The 16309-nt window shown below is 41.5% G+C and overlaps 1 protein-coding gene across 1 annotated transcript; it reads left to right on the top strand.

The window, feature by feature from the left end:
• Positions 1 to 440: 440 nt before the first annotated feature.
• On the top strand, positions 441 to 15175 carry KRT23 (keratin 23). Its single transcript, XM_056127928.1, has 8 exons — positions 441 to 842; positions 6390 to 6472; positions 7266 to 7422; positions 8870 to 9031; positions 9136 to 9258; positions 12115 to 12335; positions 13492 to 13523; positions 15052 to 15175. Exons 1-8 carry the CDS (start codon positions 441 to 443, stop codon positions 15135 to 15137), a joined length of 1266 nt encoding a protein of 421 aa, XP_055983903.1. The 3' UTR covers positions 15138 to 15175.
• Positions 15176 to 16309: the final 1134 nt, after the last annotated feature.

The following is a 16309-nucleotide window of genomic DNA, read 5'->3' as shown; positions in this document are numbered from 1 at the left end:
AAAGGACTCGTGTGTGTGTGTGTGTGTGTGTGTGTGTGTGTGTGTGTGTGTGTGTGTGTGTGTGTGTGTACACCTGACTCTTTTCAGCTCAGTGGCCAATGGGAAAACTCCAGGGAGAGATTAGCAGGACACCGGACACTCCTTACCCCGCCTCCTGGACTGCCCACACCGGGAGCTGCCCACGCCTCCTGGGCACAGCTGCTGGCCAGTGGGGCCCTAAACAACAACACAGGGTGTGAAGGCCCAGGGGCGCTTCGGGATTGACCAAGAGGAAACACACGTTGCACAAGATACAATCTTGTTGGTACAGTTGTCAGCGAAGGGAACTCCCACAGCAAAGGGCATAAAACCATCCGGGCCAGTCTGGGGCGGTTCACTGAGCCGGTTGGGTGCCAGGGAGCCGAGCAGAGCCCAGCCCGGCCCCACACACAGATGGGACCATGAACTGCAACCGTGGTTTCAACCAGACCCCCTCGGGGTCCCTCCCTAGCGGTGCAGGAGGTAGCAGGGGCCGGCCAGGGAGCTGCTACCCTCGGCCTCCCAGTGTGCATGGAGGGGCTGGGGGCGTGCGCATCTCCCTCTCCTACGCCCAGCCAAGCTGCCCGCGCCCTGGAGGGTCGTGGGGGTCAGGAAAAGGTGGGTCCCTTCTAGGTGGAAATGGCAAGGAGACCATGCAGAACCTCAATGACCGTCTGGCCTCCTACCTGGACAAGGTGCGAGCCCTGGAGGAGGCCAACATGAAGCTGGAGAGTCGCATCCTAAACTGGCACCAGCAGAGAGAGAGTGACAGTAAACAAGATTACTCCCAGTACGAGGAAAACATCAGCCGCCTACAGGAGCAGGTGAGATCCTGGGTAGCCCCGGGGATTTTATAGGGTTGCAAAAGGGCTGCTTTTCTATGGGATCCAAGGGGAGAGAAAGCAGGGCAAAAGAAAATTTTCAGGGAAATGGCAAAAAGCAATTAAAAGAATTGTGTACCAGTATTTAAGGATATTTTCTTATTACGCCTTGCACTTGGACTTGGGAAAGTCTGTTACATATATGGATATTTCTATACATGAATGGTGGGGTAGATGAAGTCAGTAGAAAGTACAGAAACATTTTAGACTGTTTTCAAAAGAAGCTCCCTGATTTTTCACACACACCCCTGAACTGTATCTGACGACCAGCCTCCACGAAAAATCCCTTTAGTTGTTGCTGTTTGCTTGTTTGTTTTTAAAAGCTGCAGCTGTGGAATCCCACACCCTCCCCCATTAATTTCTTTTTTGAGGTTTTTGTTTCTTTGTTTTTTGGGGGGGGGGGGGTGAGGCCACACCTAGCCATGCTAAGGCCTTCCTCCGTGCTCAGGGGACACTCCTGACAGTGCTCAGAGGACCATATGGGATGTCAGGGATTAAGTCCAGGTGAGCTGAAAGCAAAGCAAGTGACCTACCCCCTCAACTATCTCTCCAGCCTCCCTTCAAGATCATTTTGATGATGTAACAGAAATGTAACAGAAATGATTGGGGCAGTATTCAGCACCCATGCCCAGAGTACCAAGCGCAGAAACCTCTACTTTCTCTGTACTTCAGTTCTGCTACTCTTCACCCCCATAACATTCTAGAGATGTGTGCTCTTCCACCATCACAAGACTGAATAGTGTTGTTTTGATGAGCTGTCACACCACAACCAGCCATTTCATTATGATACTCTACAGATTTCCTTTGAGGGCTGTTGGAAGTTGTGAGTTCCAGCTGCTCACAACTCAGATTGATGGCTAGTGGGGGGAATTCTAATAATATGAGCCTTATTTTGGATCCTTAGAATTATGTAGGGTTTTGAGGACTTTGGCAAAAAATAAATAAATGAAATTTCAATGAAATATTTAAAAACAAAGACTTCTGAGATACCCAATAACACTGGCTAGAAGAGAGAATCCAGTCATCTTGTAGGTTATGTTTCAAAATTAAATAACTTCTTTCTTCTATAAAGTGACCCCTGAAAATTTCCCTGTAAGATCATTTCACCTATCCTAGAAAGAACAGCAGAGATTTCCAATATTTATGGAATATTATTTTTCAATGTTCCATCATCCTAGCTTGAATGTAGAAAGAACCAATCAAGATAATATAAATATGTCCTCATAATGAACCCTAATTATTGAATAATCAACCTAATAACTGACTGTGTAATTACTTTAACCATATAGTATCTGGTTGTTTAAAAAAAAAGTGACTCAACAAACTGCACCACAGTGTTTTTATTAATAAAGTTGCTTTTGTTTTAGAATGGAAAAGAAAGATTTTGTAAATGGTTGGCTGAGAATATAACTCCTATGAGAATGTAAGGTTAGGGACCAGAGGGATGGTAGAGTAGGTAGGGCATTTGTCTTGCATGTAGCTGGCCTAGATTCAATCCCCGGTATCCCATTTGGTCCCCTGAGTACCACCAGGAGTAATTCCTGAGTGTAGAGGAAGGAGTAACCCCTGAGCATCACAGGGTGTTACCCAAAAAGCAAAAACAAACAAAAAACCCAAAAAAATGTAAGGTTAAATCTGATGAAATAATTCATTAACAGCAGAAAAGTCAGGGAAGTGCTGACTGAGAACTAGTTGTACGCCAACTGTCAATGCCAGGGATTGAATCGGTGGTATCTCAGGCTTTCTACAATGGTCCCAAACATCTACCTCGATTCTCACAATCCTGTAAAGAAATGAAAGGATTGAAAAGTGAGAAACGCATCCAAAGCACCAGCAAGAGGTGAAGTCAAGATTCAACCCAGGTCTATTTCCAGTGGCCTCATAATTATCACAGAGCACAGTGCCAACTAGTTGACCCCATTTTAAAATGATATTTATTTATCAGTAAAGATAATGCATTCTAGTTTCACTGTTTAATGTGTAGTACATGGACATATGCACCATGCCATTCTGTGAAGCAAGTCTTCTGGGGGGATATTTTGGATTAAAATCACACTCAGCGCTCAGGGACTACTCCTAACTCAAGAATTGCTTCCAGCAGTGCTCGTGGAACCATATGGTTCTGGGGTTGAAATCCAGGACTCCTGTGTGCAGTGCATGTGTTCCAGTCTATTGAGTTACCTTCCAGACCAAAATAGGTCTTTTTCACACCCAATTTATAGATGAGTAGACCAAGAGACACCCTAACTTCTTTGAAACATAACTGAAAAAAACAAGGTTGTGCCACACAACAGGAGGAGCATTTTGCCCTCCTCCAAGGCAGCCCTGGATCCGGACATGCAATAAGACGTGTCTCAGCTTTGAATTACGTTCTTTCATGGATTTCTTATTTCGGCTATTATGAATCCTCTGTGTTTGAGGAAATTTTTGGAGTTGAGGCTGTACATCCAGTCTCCCCTGTGGAGAGGAGAATACACAGAAGCCAAAGAAATACCCCAGTTTTCCTGGGTGACCCCTTCCTGGGCCGTGAGGAGTGCTCTCAGTAGAAAAAGCGAAACCTACACACCCACACTCCAGGGACATTCAACATTATTTCAAAAATTTCAAGAATGCAGCTCAAAACTAAATCCAATCCTTTTGAAATATTGAACTGAACTTTTTGCTCTGTGATATTGGGATATTAGAATGAACTTCAATAGCACTATATTTGGCATTCAAGTTTGCAGGGAGAAAAAATTCTGTTTTCCTCTCCCTGGAAGGACATTACACATCCTGGAGCAATGAGGCTGTACTACTAAACCAACTCAGTCCTTTCAAAAGTATGGACTTGGAGCCTTGGGGAGAACACCAATGATTCATGCCAACATAATTTATGCAAAACCCTTGCCTTATACATCCTTTCTCAAGCTGACCCATCTAGTCCTTATAAGGAAGCATGTCACAGAAGTAGTGGCAGCTTCTTAATATTGTAACCTGACCAATGGGAAATAATTTCAGGTTTTAAATGTGCAGTGGTTCAACTGCATTTCTGAACTCACCACTTGGTGCTGTGAGAATGCTAACTGAGAGAATCAGACTCTTGAGGTGGACTTTGCAATGGTTAAATTAGTAATTTCATTTAGAGCAAAATCTAATCAGCCCACAGTAGATGGTTTGGATTTTCTGAGTGCACAGTTGATACCTTGGTACATATGTCAGAAAATAAATCTCAGTGGCCCCAGACCCTAGTGAATAGACTACTTCCCATTTCCCATAAGCTTAGAGAATGTCAAGTATGAGGATTCTGGGGGAACAGGTAAGAAATTTCCATAGATGATGGTTGGAGGGATCACTCAGGATGGGAGATGTGTGCTGAAAGTAGATAAAGGACCAAACATGATGGCCTCTCATTATCTGTATTGCAAACCATAATACCTATAAGTAGAAGAGAGTAAGAGGGAAATTGTCTGCCATGGAAGCAGGGGGGAGGGGTGTAACAGGGGTAGGGGAGGAATACGGGGGACATTGGTGGAAACTGTACACTGGCGGAGGGATCGGAGTTTGATCATTGTTGTATGACTGAAACTCAAACATGAAAATTTTGTAATTGTAGCTCACGGTGATTCAATAATCAAATTAATTTTTTCTGAACAAATTCAGTTTCAGTTAATTTTTTAGTGTTGACAGAATGCTAAGAATTTGCAATTTTCAGCCTTATTTTATTTACTCTCTTCTAATCTAATTCTCCTAACCCCTTGATGAAGAATTGTAGTTTGCTATTATTATTTTTATTGTTACAACTATAATTTTCAACATATGATGGACAATCTGAAACTCAGTCAAGCTCATTAAGCTCCAGGGTGCAAGGCCAGACCCTGTTCTCCAGTTTCAGACCCAGAGTGACCCACCAGCAAGTCCTGCTATTATACATTCATGATCCCAAATTCCTTGCAGTCAGTGGAGCTGAAATAAGATCTGATTTCTTAAAAGGAGCCATTGTCTTGAGGCATAAATTCATCCTAAGGAAAAATCCTCTCTAAATAAAGAGATCACTAATGTAAATACCATGATAATGTCACAGGCTTCTCTGGTTCCAGTTAAATTCAAGAAGGTTAGAGCGAGGATCTCAAAGGTCACTGGTGTCTAGGGTAAACCTCTTCTTGAGTAAATGCTGAGACTGAAACTCACAGCCTGGAGTGAGGAGCTCAAACGAACACTGATGATCAGTTACTAGAAGTAAAAGGAACTCTTGCAGGTCTCAGGAGAGCACAAAGTTTGGCACGTAAATCATTTTGTACTTTTGACATTGAGACCTCTCCACCTCATTTTTCTAGAACAGTGGTAAACATGTGTACTATTTCTCTGATGAAAACTACCTAAAAGTATTTGTGAATTATGTATGTCCACACAATTTCTCAGGTGGAAACTTCCAACGATCCTTTGGGTTTTAAAGTGTAAAATGTTGGCACATAAGCTGCCTGAGCCCATGTGCTGCTTGTGCCCGTGTGTCTGAGCACATGTGTTGCCTGCATCTCCCCTCTTGAGATGTGTACTTTCATGCTTTCATACCTAATGCTGGGGTGTGTGTAGGAACTCTCCCTGCATTCTCTTTTGAATGTGTAATTCTCTCCCTCTCTCTTCCTCCTTCCCCTTCCTAAAATAAATAAAATCTGTTTTTACTTCAAAATAAATAAATAAATACCATTTAAAAAGTTGATAAAGATCTAGTGAAAGTCTTTAACTGGAGGCTTTGCCATAAAATGTATTAAGCCATTTCATTAATAATTATTTCAGCTAATGTTTTAATAGTTATAATTGGGACAATCTCATTATGGCATAAGTTAAAAACATATATGCATGCCTATGAGTTCTGTGTATGACTATAGTCACTTTGGGTAGGAAAATAATGATGGTCTGTTATGAATATTATAAAATGTATTAAAAATTCATCTGGCAAACTAATGTTAGTGATACTTTGTCAGTGATACTTTATATCTGTGATACTTTGTATCAGTGATACTTTGTTCCTTATCACTGATCAGAAACACAAATGCTATCACAGGAAACAATTATGTGCATCTGAAATAATTATTGCGCTTTAGCAGAGCCAGACTAATTTCACAACAAGGAAAGTGTCAGAATCTCCCTTTAACATCTTCAGCAGTGGAGAAGCTGGAGCAAAGCACTCAGGCCGATATTGAACAGGGAGAGGCCTGTTGCATCCTGGTTCTCCTCCTCCCTGTGAGCCATCCTTTCCAATACAGCACAACCCTGTCTGTTAAACCCAGTGTAAGAAAAGACAGAAACTGGCCAAAGACCTGATCCCTGTGGTACAATGATTCTTAGTACGTGCTCAATAGAGCGAGGAACTTGATAGTTAGTTCCTTGTGCTTCTGCCACAGACAGAGATCATGAAGCTGCTCTGGTCCCTAGAGCAGAGACTAGAGCACTGAAAGGCAGCTCTCCTGGGATTGTCTCCAACAGAAATGACTCCTGGTGCCTATTTTTCAGATAGTGGATGGCAAGCAGACCAACGCGCATATTATCCTTCTCATTGACAATGCCAGGATGGCAGTTGATGACTTCAGCCTCAAGTAAGCAACTTCATCACAGTGCCATGGGGGCTGGTTTTATTTGGGGGTTTGCTCTTTCTTTTATCTTTGGTTGGGATAAGTATCACACACCTGGAAGTGCTTGGAAGCTATTTCTGGCTCTGTGCTCAGGAGTTACTCCTAATAGTGCTCAGGGGACCGTAAGTGGTACCAGAGATAGAACCGTGATCAGCCACATGTGAGGCAAGAACCTTACCTGCTGTACTATCTCTCCTGAACCTTGATTTTGTCCTTATTTGCAAAAGGAAAATTTATCCTGCTATTACCGGCTTGTAAAACTTACTAACAAAGACTATAAATGTATAATAAGAATGCATGGCTGGTTTTCAAACACCAAATATATCAATATAATATAACAGTATATGGGAGATTTTATATATGAAGAATCAGATGATATTTAAGGGTTGTTCATTATTTTTAGGTGTAAGAATTTTTGTTTATTTATAATAATTATTTTCTTAAAATATGTTTTTCTCAAGTATTTAGGGGTACAAAATAATTTATATCAATTACTTTATTTAAAATCAGGACATAATATCTATAAGGTCTATGACAACAGTTGCTGAATCTAAGCAGTGGGTACATGACTATTATTTGATTTAAAAAAATTAAGCCACCACCATCAGAAAAAAACTGCAAGTAACAGTCATACAAGAGATATATAGCATGTTTTCATTTACTCCCACAAGCCCTAAAAATGAGACATATCTCTAAGATGAATCCCTACAAAGCCCTTCCAAAACAAGTTATTCTTATCCCCTCCTTCTAACCAAAGGTATGAAAATGAACATTCCTTCAAGAAAGACCTGGAAATTGAAGTTGAGGCTCTCCGAAAAAACTTGGATGATCTGACCATTGTCACAACTGACCTGGAACAGGAGGTTGAGGGAATGAGGAAAGAGCTCATCCTCATGAAGAAGCGTCATGAGCAGGTAAGTCTCCCCAGGCACTCCTGATAACCAGCACAGCTGCTGGTCTGCCCAGTTCAGTTGATGCAGTAACTATACAGGAAGCTACCTCTGAAATGCCAGTGCTGTAGTCCTTCAAACAGTAGATTGGAGGGAACCATAAGAGTATCTCATTTTCCCAACTTCAAGTGTCTCGACTCACAGGTCAGCAGGCAACAGTCAAAACACAATTGACAATAAATTGGTCAACAGGGGCTGGAGCAATAGCACAGCAGGTAGAGCATTTGTCTTGCACACGGCCAACCCAGGTTCAATTCCCAGCATCCCGTATGGTCCCCTGAGCACCACCAGGGGTGATTCCTGAGTGCAAAGCCAGGAGTAACCCCTGTGTATTGCTGGGTGTGACCCAAAAAGAAAAAAAAAATTGATCAACAACTTTATGAACAGGCAATGTTTGCCAAGACTTATTTATTAACATGATATTTCTTAATGTGTGAGATTGAGCTTCCTTCATGAACCTGATATGCTGCAAATTGGAGGTCTATAGAATAAAAAAGACTCTTCCACTGAGCAAGGTAAATATGACTAGAAGCAACATTAAGAATCCAAATTCCCAGGTCTGGAGGGATAGAATAGGGATTAAAGCACTTGTTTAGCATGTGGCCAACCCAGTTCAATTCCTGGCATTAAATATGGTCCCCAAAAATTATCAGTATTTTTGAGTTCAGATTCAGGAGTAATCTTTGAACATAACCAGGTGTGGCCCCATGGGAATATCATAAAAGTCAAGTAGCCACAGAAAAGCTTAAACTCATAATCATTCTAATCAGCTGGCTAGAAACTAAGATTTTTTTATGTTTCTTAGCAATGTGATGGATGGTTACTTTATAAAAGTCAGTTAAAGGCTTCTTGGAAGTTAAGAGTTTTTGTTTATTCTGAACAAACAAAAACTCCGAACTTCCAGAAGCCTTTAGCTGACTTTAATAAAGTTATCAATCATGGGCATCAATTCTATAAAGTCAAAATGCCTTGACAAGGATTTTAAAAACCTTTACACCTTTTGATTTTGGGTGACTGAACTTGTTCCCAGAGCTTTGGTCTAGAAGCTGAAATGCTCAATTGTGTTATCATTTCCCATGAACTTTTGCCAAAGAATTTTTGACATGCTAAGGAAGCGTGATTCTTTCAGAAATGTCTCCAACCAGGAATTAAGTCAGTAATCACAGAGACTGTGTGATGACCTGTTGACACTAATCTTGATTTTATAAAAACTTTAAAGGGGGGAGGGAACCTGTTTTGTTATCCACACGTAATAACTGAGAAACTTGAGTAAACTAGTGAAAGAATAGCAACCAACTATTTGTTTTGAATGTAGAAACAAGTGAAACAAAGAAAGATGAAAGAAAGGTGAAACAGGTTTGTGTCCTCTTTTGTCACCACTGGTTTGTTTTCTTTATCTGTTATTTAACAGGAAATGGAGGAACAGCAGGTGCCAAATGACTTCAAGGTCAATGTGAAGATAGATACAACCCCAGGGGAAGATCTAATTAAAGTCCTGGATGATATGAGACATGAATACGAGCTTATAATAAAGAAAAAGCACCAAGAGTTAGATGCTTGGTACAAGGAGCAGGTAAAAGCAAGGTTCCTAGACCTCCCAAAGCTTTCATTTTCATGTGACCCCCCATGCCAATACTATCCCTTTGCCAACCCTTTGTCTTTGATTTGGTCTCCTAGTCAGCAGCCTTGGCCCAGGAGGTAACAAGTCCAACTACTGTGCCGAGCAACCAAAATGACATCCATGAGCTGAAACGCACTTTCCAGGCCCTAGAGATTGACCTGCAGGCACAATATAACAGGGTGAGTATGCTCCAGGTACAACTTCCTTCTCTCAGCTTTCCTCAACCTCTCATCAGGCAAGCATCCCCCTCCCATGCAACATCTGTCACTTCCCACTTTCCCACCAAATTTTTTGTGATAAATTGAGTATCTTTGTTGTACCAGACAGTGTACTAGAGAGTTCATCAATGGCATCAATCCTTAGAGGAACTTTTCCAGGTAGGTCCTCATGTCTCCATTCTAGAGATAAGGGACCCAAATCCCTCCATAGTTGAGTAAGCAAAAGTCATAAAACTAGTAAGTGGCGAGTGGTAATCAGGCAGTATTTAGTGAGCAGAGCACCTGTAGACTCCCATTTTCTCTATACTCACAATGAGGCTGTTCCCCAAATCCCAAATAAGAGAAATTTTTGCCACCATGAATTGGTGTCCTGACTGGCTTCAAAAAACCACTCTATGCATAATGTAGGTGTTTTGTCACCAGAAAATTATAAATTCTTGAGTCAAAATCATTTTTGTTATCTTTGTATTTTATAATTTAAGCACTTTGAATGAGTGTCATGACACTCAAAATTTATTTAGTATGATCTATCATTTGATTCCCTGTGTGGCCTATTTGAGTTTTCTAATCATTCTCTTCATTCATTCATAGAATTCCCAGTGCTACTCTGTCCTAGGTCATGGAGAGAAAATAATGAGTTCCTTTTGTGGCAGGTGCCTGTGGTAAATTAATGTTATGTTTTAGGACTCTGTGATGATAGAGACAAAATGTGCACTGTCGAGGCAATAACCATGAGTACAGAAATAATTACAGTGTTGGATCATTTTCAAAACATCTTAACATAGAGTATTTCACAACAGCCTTGTGAGGACAGCAGGGTGCATTCCCATTGCTATGCATTCTACCCTCTGATGGGGCCCTTGGCACTGTGGACTCAGCAATATAGAAACTTTCACTCCATAATATTTTATATCCCATAGGTATTTGCATTCTAAGTAACAGGCAGTAAAGACACAAATGATCACCATGTTACATGATGAAGGAGTTCAAAGAACTAAAGCAAGGGCAAGGTACAGTGAATACTTGGTATCTCAACTAGGTGCTCGGAAAAGGACATCACTATTTCAGTGACCGTTAAGTAAGGTCCTAACATGGAAAGGAGTTATGTCAGGTGACGGTGGGAGGTGTTTGTAGGTACCAACAGCAGACACAAAGGCAGTGAGGCACAGGTGTGCCCAATGGTTTGGTGAGACAGCAGGGAAGCCAATGAGTTTGCATGGAGTGAGCAAAAGAACAAAGAAAAAAGAGACAGCAGAAGGAGGAAAAGAAGGGAAGAGAAGTTGAGGCTACGGTTGTCACAATAGTGCAAAACTGCTCTTGAGTCAAGAGGAATTTGAAGCAGCAGGTACAGACAACATTTTGAGGAGCTTGGTTGTAGGGGCAAGATAGCAAAGAAATTGGAAACCACTGGAGGTAGATGAAAATATAGGAGAAAATTCTTAAGGTGGTTGGAATTTTTTGTATAAAGGCTGGTAGCGTCATTTAGGAGAGAAGAGGGTACTGAATGGTGAATGGTGAACAGGCAGTTACTGAGAGGGAGCACTGATGGCTTCTTTTGCAGCAACAAGGAGTAAATGAGTAGATAGGTTCCTGGTTCTGGTGGGTGGGAGGAATATTCCAAAGAAGGTCTTGGAAGTCTTTCCTGAAGGTCTCCATTTCCTCAACAACAAAGCCAAAAGGCCTTGGGCTGAGGGATAAGAGGGATCAGGAGTTCAAAAGCAGAGGGAGAGATAAAATAGCCCTCTAGGCACACAGGAAGTGAGGAAACTAGAGAAATATGTTCTCAGGCCAGGCAGGGTTAGAGCCCTTGAAAGTCAGGAGCCAGGAGAAAATAGGAGTCTCCAGCACCAGGATGAGATGCTCTTGAAAATGCAGGTTTTAGTTTTTTTCCATTCTAGAGAACACCATGTTTTCCTTTCTCACATCTCTCTAAATTTCTTTCAATACAATTTTGTATCAGTCTCTCTCTCTCTCTCTCACACACACACACACACACACACACACACACACACACACACACACAAACTCACTCACAAAATGCAGGTTTTATTCCACAAATGCAAGTGGAAAATCCAAATAGAACCAAGGCTTGAACTGGGTTCCTCTGTCTCCTAGCCCAGCAACTTCATGGCACAGCTTCTAGAATGTTTTCACTGCCATGAAAATAAATAAATAAATAAATAAATAAATAAATAAGAATGCTTGACCACTTTTACCAAATCAAAAAGCCCAGTTAAACCTGAATGTCACATAAACCTCAATGTGTTTTCAGGGTATGTGTGTCCTGTGCAGTATCAGGGAGATATTCAGCATGTACTCAGGCAAACAGAGGAATCCAGAAATCCAGGCTGGTGCCCTCCATCCCATCTGGCAGCCTCCTTGAATCCTTCTCTGAAGACACTAAGAGCCAGAAGCTGTCCCACTGCTTTTTGTTGCAAGGAGGAGACAGTATGGCCCCAGAAAAGAGGTGGGAGAAACTCAGAACCAGGCAATTGAGGCCCAGTCCCCAAAACACCACTTAAGTCACTCCCAGATCTGCCAAGAGCTCCCAGACCCAAAGTTTTCCTCTCCAGAAATCAGGCTTCAAAATTCCATCACAGCTCAGCTCAAGCCCTGAAACCTCAAAATTTGTTCTGCTTCTCATCTTGGCAGCTACCCATACCCCATGTGGTGGGTGTTATCTCCCTATTTCACACCATTGGTGCTCATTAGTGAGTCCACTCAGCCTGGCCTATTCTCACTTCTCCATCATCATCTCTTCTTGCATCCAGCAAGCCATCAGCCGAGCAATGAAAGAAAGGTCCTTTCCTCTTTCAGAAATCTGCCTTGGAGAGCATGTTGGCAGAGACCCAGTCTCGATACTCGTGTCAGCTCCAGGACATGCAACGCATCATCTCCCACTATGAGGAGGAATTGCGGCAGCTCCGCCATGACCTGGAGAGACAGAACAATGAGTACAAGATCCTCCTGGGCATCAAAACCCACCTAGAGCAAGAAATTGCTACCTACCGCCAGCTCCTGGAGGGAGAAGGAGACGGGTATGACGGGGACTGGCAGAGATGAGTATTCATGGGCAATAGTTCTCGTCTGGGCATTTACCAGAAAGCTTTAAATTGAGCTTCCCCAGAAGAGACTAAGATCCAGTTGTGTTTCATGATACAATGAGTGACTGAATCAGCTACTCCTACTATAATTCTTAGTCTTAAGGTACACAGTTTAAATTAATGTTAAAGAGGCTGGAGCGATGGCACAGCGTATAGGGCGTTTGCCTTGCATGTGCCCAACCCTGGGTTCGATTCCTCCGTCCATCTCGGAAAGCCTGGCAAGCTACCAAGAGTATCCTGCCCGCATGGCAGAGCCTGGCAAGCTCCCGGTGGTGTATTTGATATGCCAAAAACAGTAACAACAAGTCTCACAATGGAGACGTTACTGGTGCCTGCTGGAGCAAATCGATAAACAACGGGAGGACAGTACTACAGTGCCTATTACATAGAATAGAATAGAAAAAACTAATGTGAAAATCTACAGAAAGTAACAATAATAGAGGTTTGACTTCTGATATTTCCCCTTATAAATGTATACAGTTGGGGCTCCAAACAAAAATGGGGGGTGAGCATGGGGTGTAGAAATATTATTGCCTCACAGCAGGAAAAGATCTATAGAAGATTGTGATGTCAAGATATTCAGTCTTGTATTTCAGAGCATCTAGAGAACTAGCCGTATCTGTCCCCCACAAAAAGGGTTATATATGCATTCTTTTACCCTAAAGGAAGGATTAAAAAGTCCTGATACAGGGCAACTCCCAACTGCCCAAGATCCAATTCTTTAACTCATAGGGTGTTGTTGCTGTTATTGTTGTTGTTAATAGATAAATAATATGTTCTTAGGCGAAAGTTTCAATGGTCTGATGGGATAAGTCCACAGGTGGTTAGTCCTGAAAGAATCTGGTGGAGGCAAAATCAGCTGAGAGGAAGGACTTGTCCAACCCCAGAGTTAGTGTGAAGGCAGTATCAGAGTCTTGGGATACTGGAAGGTACCCCAGCAACTCGTGACCCTGAGATTGCTGAGCTCAGACAAGTACCCTCTTGAAGAACTAGGAATTTACAAGCAGTCAAAGGAAGTTAGTTCATCTTGAAATTTTTTTATGATCATTGCTAACAATAAAATGAGCTTTAACATTTATCACTTTTATAGGACAATGGAGAAATCCAAGTCAAGCATGAAAGGTAAAAAAAAAATAATTCTTTTACAGTTTGACTCTACCTTTTCTTCCCTAATGAATCAGCACATTTATCTATTCTGTAACATTTATAATCCTTACTATGCTCCCAAATATCATGGGTTCATTTTTCATCTTGCTCCCAATTGACCAGGACTTTGAATTAATTTGACAAATTAGATAATGATAGAGTAAAATGTGCTTTCAAGGTTGTCCCCAACAATATGTCTGAAAGCTCTGCAAGTTGTATAGTTGAACAAAATTATAATTTCTATAACGATATCCATTAACTATGGGGAAGTCATTTTACATTCAGTTCCAAAACTGTTCTGTTGAATACTAAATGTTCCATGAGATATTAATTGTGGATTATGAAAGACATGTTCTCTGTCAGATACCTTTGGAAATACCATGCATCACCGCCCTTTTCATGAACAGTCATGTCGCATTTTAATATGGTAGACATCAGGGGGAAAGAAGCAAGCAAGAAGAAAATTTTTACTTTGTTTAATCTAATATTCTTAAGTAACTTTGAGTATGAACCTTATTTTCTCAGACTGCCTTTAACATCTTAGGTGAAAGTTTTAATAAATCAGTCTGGGAAAATAATACTTTCATTTGTGGGGGGCCACAAATGAATCTGAGTTTGGGGGCCATAAAGATGATATAGAGGGTAGGACACTTGCCTTGCACACAGCTGACCTGGGTTCACTATGAAGTTTCAGGAATTCATACTCAATTCCTGACAACCCAAGCTCACCAGGAGTAAGTCCTGAGCATTGCTGGGTCTGTCCCAAAAACAAGAGAGAGAGAGAGAGAGAGAGACAGACAGACAGACAGACAGACAGACAGAGACAGAGAGACAGAGAGAGAGACAGAGAGAGACAGAGAGAGAGAGAAATTTGAGTTGGAAAAAACATCACAGATTAGCTGCTCTAATTTTTGCCTAAACAAGTACTACCTTTGCCTCTCCCCACCCAGGTATGGTGTTGGGGATTCCACCCTTAGTAGGGTGGCACAATGTATAAAGGACCCATTCTTCCCTCTTGTCTAGAGTCAGTTTGCCAATATGGTAAAGGGCATATACTGAAACAAACCAGATCTTTGACAATCGTGCCCATGAGAAAGTGCCTATGAAAAATACCCTGGCATCTCACTTAGCTCTCACGTGGTTTCTTCTTCAGATCTTAAAATGAGGAGCTCAGCATGTAAGCTCCTAGAAACTGTGGGGTAAGTGCTACCAGGTCCACATAAGCAGACTAGATTCTGTTTTGGACAGGCCTGGATAAAGATATTGTCTTGAGGACCCTATTCAGATATTCTTGCTTCCTGAAAGGTAGTAGAAAAGTCCTTCCTGTGTGAGATCCCTTTCGCTTTCCACAGACTTCAACACTGATCATTGATTAATGATCAATCAGAGGTACAGAGGACCTGCCAATACCAAAGAAAGAAACAAAGGATGGGTATATGTGGGGGGGGAGGGCGCAAAGACATGGCAGTGACCCCTTCCTTCCTCTTTTCCTCACCACCTGCAGCCCCAACGGTCAAGGCCATCATGCAGGAAAGCGTCAATGGAAGAATAATTCTTTCCCAAGTGAATGAGATCCAAAAGCACTCCTAAGCCAGCAAAACTCTCAGCCTTTGAAAGTAAAAACTTTTTTTAAAGTAAAATCTTTTTCTTCCAATGCAACATCTCTGCCCAGACACTAATGGGTGAATCCTAAGACACATCCTTGGAGTTATCAAAGTCAGAAGCTTCTTTCCCTAATGGTCTTAATGTACTGTTGTATTTTTGTTGGAATCAAAGATTGAGCTCATGAGTTTAAAGCTCTCCTTGGATAAAGCATTCTTTAGAGCGCTTTAATTTTGTGCATTTGTTTTGTAACCAATAAAACTCTACCCTACTGTACCCTGTCTTTTTTATGTTGTAAGTCAAGACAAGGTCTTATTCTCACAAGAGGTCCTGGGATTGTTGCTCATGAAAAGACCAAAGGGAATTAAGTGTTTGAATATGCTCAGCCAAACACTGGGCAAAATTGTTACCTTGTCCCAGGCTCCCCACACTGGACAGTAGGTAGGGAAAAAGAAATCCAAAGTGAGGCCCAAGAAATCCACACTGAGCCTGTGAGATAACCAAAGTGAAAAATAAATCATAAGGGCCTTCAAAGAGTTAAAGCTAGGAAGGAAATTCAAGGTGTGTGTGGGTAGGAGGTATTGGGGGAATGAATCCTCATTGCAAATACAAAGACCTTAAGAGGGGGAGTGACTTATCCAATATCTTAATTATGAATATTGGATCAAGAGTATTATTTTGGTCTGTAGTAGGGGCTAAAGGATAGAGAAATGCATGTCTGCCTTTTCTCTCATTATAACCTTGTGGACCTTTGTTCCCAGGCAGATTTAGAGGGAAAAGAAGAGATAAAGTGAGTTTATTAAGACAACATCAATGTTGCACATGGAATTATCAAATATTAACAATTTAAGGGAGCAAAGAAATAGGTGGTCAAACTGTCCCATTTTATAGGCAAATTGAGGCCAGAGGATGAAGGCACTTATTACCCAACGCTTGCTGAAGTACTGCAACTTCTTTAGCTATAGTTTCTCAACAACTGCTGAACTCGATGTGGGTGGGATTTAATTCATTGTTGTTCCACACAGCGGCAATGCCTGGTGTGCTTTTTACTCTGTGCTTAAAAAATCTCTTGGAACATAGTTCTTTTGATCATTTCTGACCCAGGCATCTTTTAAAACTGCATTTGTCTTCCCTTTAAGATAATTACAGGTGTTTCCAAT

The sequence above is a fragment of the Sorex fumeus genome, unplaced genomic scaffold (assembly GCF_029834395.1).
Source record: "Sorex fumeus unplaced genomic scaffold, SorFum_2.1 ptg000063l, whole genome shotgun sequence".
NCBI classification, from domain to species: domain Eukaryota; kingdom Metazoa; phylum Chordata; class Mammalia; order Eulipotyphla; family Soricidae; genus Sorex; species Sorex fumeus.
This window is presented reverse-complemented; position numbering and strand designations above follow the sequence as displayed.

Excerpts from the sequence above, each read along its gene's own strand:
- KRT23 (XM_056127928.1), top strand. The coding sequence starts at position 441 with ATGAACTGCAACCGTGGTTTCAACCAGACCCCCTCGGGGTCCCTCCCT. Across the intron at positions 7,423-8,869 it reads TGAAGAAGCGTCATGAGCAG|GAAATGGAGGAACAGCAGGT; the intron begins GTAAGTCTCCCC and ends GTTATTTAACAG. Across the intron at positions 13,524-15,051 it reads ATCCAAGTCAAGCATGAAAG|CCCCAACGGTCAAGGCCATC; the intron begins GTAAAAAAAAAA and ends CACCACCTGCAG.